The sequence below is a fragment of the Podarcis tiliguerta genome (genome assembly GCF_965153285.1).
Source record: "Podarcis tiliguerta genome assembly, chromosome: 8".
Lineage (NCBI taxonomy): Eukaryota > Metazoa > Chordata > Lepidosauria > Squamata > Lacertidae > Podarcis > Podarcis tiliguerta.
The window spans coordinates 2,709,156-2,721,636 of NC_139541.1; the positions used below are offsets into that span (position 1 = coordinate 2,709,156).

Below are 12,481 nucleotides of genomic sequence, written 5' to 3' on the forward strand. Positions count from 1 at the left end.
CTGCTTCAGGCTTCTTGGGAATAGTGATTTTAAAAATGTTTTTTAATTCATTATGTTTCGTTTTCCAAAAGCCTGTTGCTTTTTTTACAAGTCCATCACATATGGAAAAAAGTCCCTTCTGCCTGCTGGCACTTCCAACATCTGTTTAGCACAGTCTTGTATATCTTGGCTCACTTACTCGGTGTTAGGTATATCATTTTCATTCATTTTCATTTAAGGTATAACATGCTATGAATTTCATGTCTACTTTCCATAATTTTCCCCATGCTGCTATATCAATATTATGACCCAGGTCCTTAGCCCGTTGCATCATTGTTGACTTAACCAGCTTATATTTTGTTTCCCATTCTAACAAGAGCTTGTACATTTTTGAAATCAATTTTTCTTTGCCTTCTTTGTTTTGCAAAACCAAGTTCATTTAGCTGATGGTACTGAAACCACCCCATTACCCACTCCTGGAATTCTTCTTGTTTTTCAGTTTGCAACCCCCCACAAAAGAATTTTAATACATCCCGTAAGTATCCCATCCTGCTCTCATATTTAATTCCTGTTGGGCACTTGCCGCCAATGGAGATAAGCACCATGGTGTTTTCCTTTCTAAAATATCTCTATATTGGGTCCAAACACCATATAGGCTTCTTATAACATGATTTTAAAATTCTTTTCATACCGTAAGTGGGCGTGCCACCCATAACCTTCTAAATCCAGCTGACTAGTGTTATTCATTGTTAGCCATTCCTCCAACCAGGTTAAACATGAAGCTTCATAATACAATTTCAAATCCGACATCGAGAATCCACCTCTTTCCCTTGCATCTATTAATATTTTATATTTAATTCTTGTTTTTCCCCCCTTGCCAGATAGAGAGCTCTTTTTGCCATTGTTTAAGACAACTCATTTTATGTATTACTGGGATGGTCTGAAAAAGAAAAGTCAAGCAATGCATTCATTTTTATGGCAGAATTTCTTCCCAAAACTCTATTCTTACCCATCTACACAAGTCAAATTTCATTCTGTTCCACACTTTAATGTAGTTATTTTCATACAACATTGCATTTTTACTTGTTATCCAAATACCTTTCTACCTTTAAGCCACTCTTTGCTTGTAATATTTTATTTGTTTATCTATATTTTTAACCAACATTTTTGTTTTATCCTTATTTATATAAAATTCTGCAAGATCACCATACTGCTGTCTCATTTTTAATATCTTCATTACATTTTCCACATTACACTTTAATACCTTCATTGCATTTGTCCAGAAAAAGAACTACATCACCTGCAAATGCCCTTAATTTATAATTTTGTTGCCCTAATTGGAAATCCTGTACCTCTGTACTTTCTCTTATCTTTCTACATAATACTTCTAATATCAAAAGAAACATACAACATTCTCCTCCGAATCACAGTCTTCCCACACTTTCCCCTCCCTCCCTCGGTCTGGATTTTCTCACCAGAGTTTTCCTTCTCCTGGATGAGCTTAGGCTGTGGATCCCTGAGCTGAAGCTTCTGCTTTTGTACTTCCAGCCATTCTTTGCATAGAGGCACCTTCATAATATGTGGCAAGGCTCCATCCAATCTCTGCCATGCCCCTCTTCCTCCTCCTCCTCCTCCTCCTGCATTTTCTTGCCAGGTCCTTGCACATCATTTCTAGCCATTGATCTTTGAGTGAAATCCTTCCCTTGTCCGACTTCTGATGCCACCCAGGCGCCTTTGCTCTAGTTTCGTGTGAGCTGCCACTGTTGAAAAGTATTTGTATTCAAGGTATTTGAAGAAGAATATTCAGCCGGACTCCCCTTCCTTGGCCTTCAGCAGCTGGACTCAGCAGATCTTTCACTGCCTCTCAAATGCGGTGCTGTGCCTCCAGAGCAGCTCCCTTCCCCACAAAGGGGAATTGCATTGCAGTATTTCCTAGTGGCCCCTCTTCCTCTTCCGGCAGCTCCTCCAACTGTGCCCCTTGGGCTGCTTTCTCTGAGCCTGCTTTCTCCACCCCCCTGCAGGTGTGGATGCTGTGCCAGCTGCAAATACCCCTTCTGGTGGGTCTCAAGCCAAGCTGGAAGAAGTTAGGGTCCAGGTGTGTGTCCCACCTGAGCGGGGCCATGAGGCTGGTCCAGTTCCGTCCTAAGGAGTCTGCGGCAGAGCCCCGGATTGGCCTGGAGAAGGATGGAGGGGACGTGGTGGACCTGAACGCCTTTGACCCCTCTCTGCCCAACAACATGCGTGCCTTCTTGGAAGGAGGAGATGCAGCCCTGGCTGTTGCTAAAAGGTACCTGGAGGTCTTCAGGGTCATAAAAGGACCTGCTGGCTGGTGGAGGGAGGAAGCCAAGAGGAGCAAGATCTGGGTCATTGGAGCTTTGGGGTGGGGCAAAGGGTGGTGGAGGAGGAGGAGGTGGAGAGCTGTCAGAATAAGGAATGGGACAGGGCCAAGCAGGGTGGTTTTGTGAAGGGTTCACTGAAGCCTCCACACCAGCATCGGAGACCCTCAGGCCCAGGCAACACCCTCGGTGGCCTTGCTTCACACCCTCGGGGAGTGTTTTTGCCTGCCTAGAAGGTGCCTTTGTCTTGAAATGAACTCTGGTCATTGCTCGTGCTTGCCTGGGTGCAGGACTGAGAGGCGTGTGTGAGTGCATGCAGAAACTTGCTTAATGTACAAAGGTTGCATTTTTTTTCATTGCTGCACCCACTTTTGCCACTGGCCCCATCTGCGACTGGCAGGTGGCTCCCCAAGGTTGTTGAGAAGGGAATGTGGTCCTGAGGCAGAAAAAGGCCTCCACCCCTGCTGTAAAAACAAGGCCCGTGCCCAGGTTCTTAAGAGGAGTATCAGTATCCAGTGACTGGGTTGCTGTATCTACCTGAGACAAAGAACAAGATGGTGCCCCCACCTTTCAGGCCTCAAAGCTGACTGGGCTGGTGCCTCCTGTTACAATCCTGGCAACAGGGCAGTGTGTCCTGTACCACACCTGAGGAAGTAGGCTAGCTATGGGGTGCAGGCAGGCTGCATGGCACACGCAGCTCTGATCTTTAACTTTGGGGTTGCCAGCATGACACCCATGGGCGCATTGGCACCCTTGAGGTCTTCTCCTGGCACCCACAATGCCTCTGATTCTCTCCCCTCCCGTTGGTTGTGAGGTGGTGTTTATACTTTCCTCCCTTTGGTATATAGAGCTGAAGGAAGAGCAACATTTTCCCACTTCTGCTTTCAGCTCTATGTGCTTTTCAAGGCTCAGATTAAATCTGTTGGATCCAACTTTTACCCAGATCCCTTGGGAAAGCAAAGCAGGGCCACACACACTTTCTCAGAGAAGTGTGCACTGATCCTGGGCCAGGGTGGTGGGGATGGAACAGAGAGGGTGGTATCCATAGCTTTTACTTAGAAATACAAATCTGCTCACAGGCCTAAAAAGGTTGGCAAGCCATCTAACGGGAGGTTACAGGCAGGGGGTTGAGGAGGAATAACTAGCAGGGCTGTCGGCCACCCAGCATCTCCTCACTCTGCCTAACGGTAGGGGTGGCTAGTCTGTGAAAAAGGCTTGCCAGGCTTTGGAAACAACAAAGGAGCTTTCAAAACCTTTCAATGCTGAAGCTACAGCAAGCTCTCGCTCTCTGCCACCTTGCCTGACACTGTCTGGGGTCCCCACTTGAGATGCCTCTGTCTTCTGCCCACAGAGCGCAGGTGTCTGGCCAGCATGTCCTTCCCCGATCCAAGGTGACCCTGTTGGCTCCTGTCACGAACCCAGACAAGGTGATCTGCGTTGGGATGAACTATGTGGATCATTGCCTGGAGCAGAATGTCAAGATCCCCAAGGAGCCCATAATCTTCAGCAAGTTCAGCAGCTCCATCGTGGGTCCCTACGACAACATCATCCACCCAGCAGAGAGCGAAGTAAATGGGGTTGGGTTTTCCAAGACTATCTGGGGACCCAAGGTTGAAGGATACTGCAGTGACCCTTCCTTAGCCTAGAATGGGTTAAGAGTCTGTTGCATCAGGCCAAAGGGGACTCATCTAGTCCATCATGCTGTTCTCACTGTGGCCAGCCACATGTCTGTGAGAAGCCCACAAGCAGGACCCGACTGCAAGACTGCTCTCCCCTCTGTTGTTTCTGCTGTCCAGCTGTGGAGGCAGAGCTTAGCCATCATGGCAGGTAGCCTTTGATAGCCTTGACATAAGAAGAGCTTGCTAGATCAGGCCAATGGCTCATCTTTAGTCCACCATCCTGGTCTTACAGTGGCCAGACATATGCCCATGGGAAGCACACAAGCTTAGTGGTGTCCTAATTTCACTAGGGGGATGGCTTGCACAAAAGAAGGTATGGGGAGCCAGAATGGTACTTGTGGCCCCAGTGCTACCAGTTGCACCACAAGAAGAGCTTGGCTGCTGGATCAGACCAAAGACCCATCTAGTCCAGCATCATCTTCTCATATTGCCCAGCCAGATGCCTCTGGGAAGCTCGCAAGCAGGACCTGAGGACCATAGCAGCATGTTCTCCATGGGCAATTCCCACCAACTCCGATAAATGCCATGGGTGGACTCCTGAGGGCAGCATGGGACATTGGGAGAATAGTCCGAGTCAGGTTCCTGTGTTCCTTCTCCCTGCTGGCCTTGCTAGTCTAGCACTGATCTCTCAGGTGCCAAGACTGACCTTGCCTGTTCCCTCTTCTAGCAAGTGGACTGGGAGGTGGAGCTGGCCTTCATCATTGGGAAGAAAGGAAAACACATCCAGGTAAGCCAGATGTCAGCAGTTTGCACCACATAGGTTTGCACCTGTGGTTTTGTTTTGTTTTGATCTTACAGCTCTCCCTTTCCCGGGTGCCCAGGGCAGGGAGCTGCAGAATTAACACTGCACTGCAGGTCTACACATATCTACTCAGAAGCAAGTTCCATTGTTTTCTGTGGTATAGGCAAGTTAGTGGGTGCAGGATTGTAGCCTAAAATGGCTGTGTTGTCGATATCTAGCACCATCCATGTCTTCAATGCTTTGCAGTTTCATAAATAGTAAAAATTGCCTTGTAATTTTACCAAGGTGTTCATAATCGCATAACCTCTGCTCACGTGACAAAATTTGGGACTATGTCCTGAGCATCCAATTCTTTCCCGCCATTTAAAATTTAGCAAACCTGATAGTGCATCAATAAAAACACCACAGTTCCATAAAGCATCTGGTCTTGCAGTGTGAAAGGAATGCCATAAATTGGGACTGAAGCACCAGCATTATAACCATTAAAACTAACACAATAAACACTACGTCTGAATGCAGCCCTAGATTACATCCTGAGTGGGAAGTAAGGCCTGCCCCCGTTCAGGAATTTCCAAAGATTTATTCAGTGGTATTTATTAGTTTAGTATTACATTTATATCCAACCTTTCTTCCAAGGAACTCAAGGTGGTCTTCATGGGTCTCCTCATTTTATTCTTGTTCATATGATAACCAGGTTTGATGTATAATGTTAAGCACAGGGAAGAGTGAAGAAAGGGTAGAAAAGGAATATGCCAGTGCAGAAGTGGGGAGGAGGAGGAGGAGAATAAAGCCATACCATTAGCAAACACAAAATAGCCTGTTAGTTCCCATGGCAATATCGCTTGAAGTTTACCTAATAAAGGAAGTGCCCATTAACCTTTTCTTCTCCAGCCCCCAATTTCACAGCGATATTGTTGCATCTTGCTTCTTTCCCCCAGGAGTCAGATGCCATGAGCCATGTAGCCGGGTTCACCGTTGCCCATGATGTAAGTGCCAGAGACTGGCAGATGCAGAAAAATGGAAAGCAGTGGCTTCTGGGGAAGACCTTTGACACCTTCTGCCCCCTGGGACCAGCCCTGGTCACCAAGGATTCCATCTCAGGTTTGGAACCAGCAATGACATCGCCCCCTTTTTCTTTTTGCCTCCAGGTTTTGAGGCGAGAACAAGCCTGTCTCAGGATCCATTCCCAGCTGCTCGAGAGTAAATTTTGCATCTCCTAGAACCCTCTTCCTGCCAACCTAGCAGTTTGAAAGCACGTCAAGTGCAAGTAGATAAATAGGTACCACTGCAGCGGGAAGGTAAACAGCGTTTCCGTGTGCTGCTCTGTTTCGCCAGAAGCAGCTTAGTCATGCTGGCCACATGACCCGGAAACTGTACGCTGGCTCCCTTGGCCAATAAAGCAAGGTGAGTGCAGCAACCCCCGAGTCGGCCACGACTGAACCTAATGGCCAGGGGTCCCTTTACCTTTACTAGAACCCTCTTGGGCAACCTGTGGGTCACCTGAGGACCACCAAGGCTCTCTGACCAAGCTCTGTCCTCCTCCTCATGCTTAAATCACTGTTGCTCCTTCCTGCCTTGATATCTTGGCCTACTGTTCATGGTGTATCCATCTGTGCAGAGATGCATTTTTTTGGTTTGAGGTTGCAGAAATGTAATGTCCTTACAATAGAAGTACAGATGGTGAAACATCCAGGGTCACATGTGCACCACATGCCTGCACCCATAGTCTGAATAAGTCATCAGTTGTGCTGACTCAACTGCACTGAATTTTTTTAAAAATTGCTGCAGTACTTCAGTGGAGGTGGGTCAAACATGCCCAGGGGTTCCACAGTATCGCTTGTTGAGCGTTCATCCTGATACGTTCACACGGAGGTGGTACAACATTGGCGGCCAGCGGTGCTTCTGCTGCACTTTCCAGTGCAGTTTAGAAAAGTGGTGGAAAGGCTTAGCCTTGTATCTATGCTTCCTGCTTGTTTCTGTATTTCTGTACATTCTTTTATTCTCAATAAAATTGTATAATTATTTTTTTAAAGAAAAAGAAGTGATGGGATGATTGCATTGCAAAGTGCAGGATTATAACCAAATTTTGTGTGAATAAACAGCCCATGTAAAATAAAAAACCCTCCGTGGTACTGTCCCAGGGCAGTTTTCCACATTGCCTCACTTCAGCAAGAACAGTCTGAGTCTCAGCAGCTTCCCAGGCCTCTGGACACACAGCCCAACCTATGATGACCATCTGGCAGGTTTGTTAGCTGGGTGCTTCTCTTTGATGTAAAGGGGATGCTGCCATGGGAACACACATCTGGACCCACTACTGGACTGGACCCACTACTGGACTGCAGCTGCATTGCAGCCAGAGGTTTCTAAAGTCCTTGCAGTAAGGTCTGTGCAGTTACGATGTACATTAATGTCAGGGGTTCAGGAGCAGAGGCACAGGAAAGGGAGGAAATGGAGAGCGAGGGGGAGGAGTCCGAAGGAAATGTCAGCGATGACAGCGGTCCAAGGTCTCTGAGTCTTTCCAGTGAATCGGAGGATTCACAGAAAGGGGCTCCCATGGTCAGGGCAAGGGGAGTGCCCAGGGGGGCACCTCAGGAAGAAGGGGCCAGAGGGGACTCAGAGAGCAGCAGTTGGAGATCCGGACCAGCGTCCACACCAGAGTGCAGTAGGGGGGAGGAGTCCCAGGCATCGGGATCAGGTGGCGCGCTGCCAGCGGGAGAACATGAGGCAGGATTGACCACGCCTCCGTCGGGGAGCAAGGAAACGGTCAAGAGGAAGGTTAAACGCGCACGCGCGCCAAGTTCAAATATACAGGAGGGCGGCACAGTTGGCAGCCCGGGTAGGGAGCCAAGTCCTAAAGCCCGCCGAAGAGAGAGGGAGGAGTCAGGGGGGTCAACGTCTGCGTCGGAAGAGTCCAGGAAGGAGGAGACCCCGGGGGGTAGCAGGACCCAGAGGAGAAAGGAGAGAAGGAAGAGGTGGAGTAAGATTAGAGTCTTAAACTGGTGTACAGGGGGCGGGGATTCAGATGGAGCTTCGCCGGTCTAGACCCTAGACGTAGAGCTGGGGCGCTGCGGCTTGGAAATGGAAACTGTACTTCAATAAAGACTTTGGTACATTACTACTGGCTAGCGTTGGTCCTCTGTGAGCTGGGACCAGGAGCCAGCTCTGACAATTAATAACACAGGTGCCCCGGGGACCCCGCAGTTGAACGGATAAGACTGGAGTGCTCCATTGTTCTTTCCTGATTTTAGCACAGAATGCTTTTGTTAGAGCAAATCCATAAGGGCCTTTTGAGGAAGCGGCTGCAGCTCAGTGGTAGAGCATCTGCTTTGCATGCAGAAGGCCCCAGGTTCAGTCTTCAACATCTCTAGGTAAGGGTGGGAATGCCCCCCTCTGAACCCCTGGAGAGTCCCTGCTGCTCAGGATAGATAGTACTGAGCTAGGTGGACATAGGGAAACTTCTGTGGGATGGCTCACGTCGGTAGAGCATGAGACGCTCAGTTACAGGGTCATGGTGTTCGAGCCCCACTCTGGGCAAAAAGATTCTTGCATTGCAGGGAGTTGGACTGGGTGACCCCCATGGTCCCTGCCAACTCTGCAATTCTACGATTCCTGTGTTTCCAGAAGGATGCCCCATTTTCATAAATGCTGTGCCTTCTCTTTTGTGTGTGATTTCATGTTGTTCTCTGCTCTTGTTGCTACCGGCAGACCCCCACAACCTGGGCATCCGCTGTCGAGTGAATGGGGAGCTTGTCCAGAACAGCAGCACCAGCCAGTTGATATTCAAGACGGAGGCACTTGTTGCATGGGTTTCCAAGTAGGTGCTCTCCATAACTCCTGTCTCCTCCTCAACTACTGTTGTCCATGCTCTGGTAACCTCAGGGTTAGATTACTGCAATGTGGTATATGTAGAGCGGCCTCTGATGACAGCTCAGAAACTTCAACTGGTGTAGAATTCAGCAGCTGGGTTGCTCACTGGGGCAAGACAGTGTGAGTCTATTACCTCAATCCTAGCTGCCAATTTGTTTCCAGGCCTAATTCAAAGTGCTGGCTTTCACCCATAAAGCCTTAAATGGCTCAGGACCACCATATCTCAAGGACCGCCTTTCTCCATATGAACCTACCCAGACTCTGCATTCATCCTCCGAGGCCCTTCTTTGCGTGCCTCCTCCGAAAGAGGTCCAGGGGGTGGCAACATGAGAACGGACCTTTTCTGCAGTGGCCCCCTGCTTGTGGAATGCTCTCCCCAGGGAAGTTCGCCTGACGCCTTCATTATACACCTTTAGGCGTTGGGCAGAAATGTTTCTTTAACTGGGCCTTTGGCTGATTGACAACCAATGTCATTTTAAATGTGTTATGGGATGGAGAGGGGTGGTTATTGGTTTGTTTTGTTCTTATACTTGTTCTTAATATGCATTTTGGGCTTTTATCCAGTATTTTTATATTGTGAACTACCCTGAGATCTACAGGTGGTATACGGTACCAAATTTATTACCATACTTTTCCGTGTATAAGACTATATTCCCCCCCCCCCATTTTTTCAAGTTTAAAATTGGGGGTCATCTAATACACGGGTAGTGCATATGGGGGATTTCTTTATTTGGAGTCCCAAAAAATAGGGGTTGTATTACACACGGGGGCATGTTATACATGGAAGAATATGGTATGCCTTCAGTGTCCCTAGAGCATCTCCAACCTCTCCCCCCCCCCCCCAATGTTGAGCCTGGACACTGAGGTCCACCTCCGAGGATCTTCTGGCAGTTCCCTCATTGTGAAAAGTGAAGTTCTGGGGAACCAGGCAGAGGGCCTTCTCAGCAGTGGCAGCTTCCCTGTGGAATGCCCTCCCATCAGATGTCAAGATAAGGAACTGCACAACTTTTAGAAGATATCTGAAGGCAGCCTTGTATCAGGAACTTTTTAATGTTTGACATTTTAGTATGTTTTTATATGTGATGGAAGCCGCCCAGATGGGTGGGGTATAAAAAATTTAATTTTTAGTAATAAATCTTGCTCTGGCCTGTTTTTGGCAGGTTCGTCACCCTGTACCCAGGAGACGTCTTCCTCACAGGGACTCCCCCAGGTGTTGGAGTTTTCCGGAAGCCCCCCATCTTTCTCAAGGTGAGCCCTGTTCCCAATTAATTTGTAGGCTCTGCCAACATCTCCCTTGTTTGAGCTCTTTTGATTGGAGGATTGGCAGGGCTGCTTATTTCCCCTTTGTAGCATTTTGACATTCTGAACAAGGCAGCAGCTGTGAGGTCATCCCATAAAGCCAACAGACTAGCCCTTCAGTCCTATGGCCTCAGGCTGGGCATTGCAAGGGCCACAGGAAGGCACCAGATCTTCCTTTCTGAGGGCCAAGAGACTTTTGACCTTATTTTTTAAAGTTTTTTGGGTTTTTTTTTAAAAAAGAAGTAATATCTTCTCTTCTGTGGTCTCCTCTGTCACGCGACCTTACTCCGGACCCCGGCCTGCTCTCTTGGAGCGCTAGCTGCCATGGAGTAGGCTCGGGTCAGGCCTGGGCTTGGCCATGTGTCCTTGCCCTCCTGGTGCTCTCCTACCTCTCCTCCTCAGCAGTGGTGCCGGCACTGGCACGGTAAGGTCGGGGCTCCCCTCTTTTTTCTCCTTCCTCTTTCTCTCTCCTCCTTCTCCCTGTGTCAGCTCCAGGGTTTTCCTGGCCCCGGAGCGCTGCTCTTGCTCCCGGCTCAATTTGTGTCGTTGGGGGGGGGGGGGGTCAGCAGTTCCCCCAGTTGATGTGCCGGGTGTCCCCGGTTCCCCCCGGCAGTGGCAGCGGCAGCCTCAGCAGCCTGGAGCCAGCCTGGTAGCGCAGTTGGCTCTGGCTGGGTTCAGAAGCTGCTTGCTGCCTGGTGCCCACCATTTTGCCTCGCTGGAAGTCCCCATACGATGTGTCTTGTGCTGTTGAACCAATCACGCAACATTCATTCCCTACTAATAAATCTACAACACTTAAAATATAAATCTGGGGACATTAAATGAAATCCAGGACATTCTGGGGATGGATTTTGTCCAGGGACAGATTTGTGAATCTGGGATTGTCCCTGGGAAACGGGGACATCTGGTAACCATAGTGTAGTGAATCCTCCCCCCCCCCCCCCCTTATTCTCAGTGAGAGGGAAATAACTGTACTGCAGGTGGGGCTGGAGCAAGAATGGATGCAAAGCTCATCTGCCTCCACTTGTGCCCTGATGGCAAGAGCCCAGCAGAGTATATGGTGGTTCATCCAACTTTGCCTGCCCACCCTTAACAAAATAATGCATCTTTACCCTACAGATGCTCTATTAGCAATTGGCAACAGCATTTAGGGAGGAGGGCAGTCAAAGCCCCTGTTAAGGGCTGAACACCCAAATAAACTTAAATAAAGTTGGTTTTTATAAGGAAATGTAGCCATACCAAATACTTAGTGGGGTTTTTTTTGTTTTTTGTAATATGCACTTAAAACTACATGTTTATGATACAGAAACATGCGTTTTGATTTGTAAAAAAAATAAAAAGGTAACATAAGCTTTGGAGATGGGGTGCTGCACAAGCTGGAAGTCTGCTATTGTCTCCTGTGTCAGTGTTATATTGTTATTGCAACTTAATGTAAGAGCTGCTGTAATTCTCTTGTACCACAGAGGGGAGATGAAGTGCAGTGTGAGATCGATGAGTTGGGAACTATCCGAAACAAGGTGGCATGATGGCATCCTGCTGCACCCATTCAGGTCCCCTGGCCCTGCACAGTTGCAACGGCTCTACTTGAGTCTCCTAATCAAATCCAATCACGAGCATAGATTAAGGGATTTCTGGAATGAAGGGAACAGGGATGACTCCTCCCGGGAGTCACAAGAAGGCGGAGCCTGAAAAACTGTTTCAACAGCACTGCAATTCCTGGGCACCATCTCAATGAAGAAACATGAAGGTGAGCCTGAGTCTTGCCTTTCCTCTGCCAACCAGAAGTAAGAGGGAGGTCATTCATCATCTCTGGTACAGAACAGGCTACAGTGGGTGGGTTTCCCCTTTGTATTACAGAACTCTTTGATTGTTCACTCACAATAAAGCAGCTACTATCAAACTAATTGGGGGTTTGGATATACTACTTTTTTTAAAGCATGGAATTTTGATTCATGGGCCACAGGTTGAAATATCTCACAAAGGGCTTGGAGGTGTTTGACCAATAGCTGTGCAAGGAAGGATCCCTTCTTCACAAGTAGATATAGCTTTTCTGTGCACAGTATGGTTCTGGCAGAAGAAGCTGCAGGTGCAGTAATTTTTCACAGCCCCTCTGCCTGAAGAGCAAAAAGGGTTCCCAGCTACGAGGGAGGCAGGGAAGCCTGAGGAAGACTTGCTGTAGAGTTCTTGGAATACCTAAAGTTTGGTAACTGTTGGTAATCACATCTGAATACTCGCAATTTCAAATGGATTTGAAATGCATAGCAATAGATATTTCCCTATTTTGTCAACCCTTGTGTCCAAAACAGCATTTAAGTTACTAGCAACATGCACTGGTGGTGTGCTTGAGTTTCCACTCAAGCCTTCTCTAACCTGTTGTTGTAGGATGCAGGAGATAATGGGAGTTTTAGTCCAAAATACAGTGGTGCCTCGCAAGACGAAAAGAATCCGTTCCGCGAGTCTTTTCGTCTTGCGGTTTTTTCGTCTTGCGAAGCAAGCCCATTAGCGGATTAGCGCTATTAGCAGTTTAAAGGCTATAAATGGCTATTAAAGGCTTAAGGGATTAGCGGATTAGCTGCTAA

The 12,481-nt window shown here is 48.0% G+C and overlaps 1 protein-coding gene across 1 annotated transcript in view; it reads left to right on the forward strand.

Moving 5' to 3' along the window:
• LOC310683814 (oxaloacetate tautomerase fahd2, mitochondrial) overlaps window positions 1-11,806 on the forward strand; it is a gene marked incomplete at its 5' end in the record, with an annotated part of 13,305 nt that extends 1,499 nt beyond the window's left edge. Inside the window, 7 exons of the mRNA XM_083454218.1 lie at window positions 2,001-2,266; window positions 3,667-3,883; window positions 4,662-4,721; window positions 5,675-5,837; window positions 8,442-8,550; window positions 9,764-9,851; window positions 11,366-11,806. Of these exons, the coding sequence (XP_083310344.1) occupies window positions 2,001-2,266; window positions 3,667-3,883; window positions 4,662-4,721; window positions 5,675-5,837; window positions 8,442-8,550; window positions 9,764-9,851; window positions 11,366-11,428 (966 nt within the window). The 3' untranslated portion in view covers window positions 11,429-11,806. The remainder of the gene's footprint in view (window positions 1-2,000; window positions 2,267-3,666; window positions 3,884-4,661; window positions 4,722-5,674; window positions 5,838-8,441; window positions 8,551-9,763; window positions 9,852-11,365) is intronic.
• Between the last annotated feature and the right edge of the window lie 675 nt (window positions 11,807-12,481).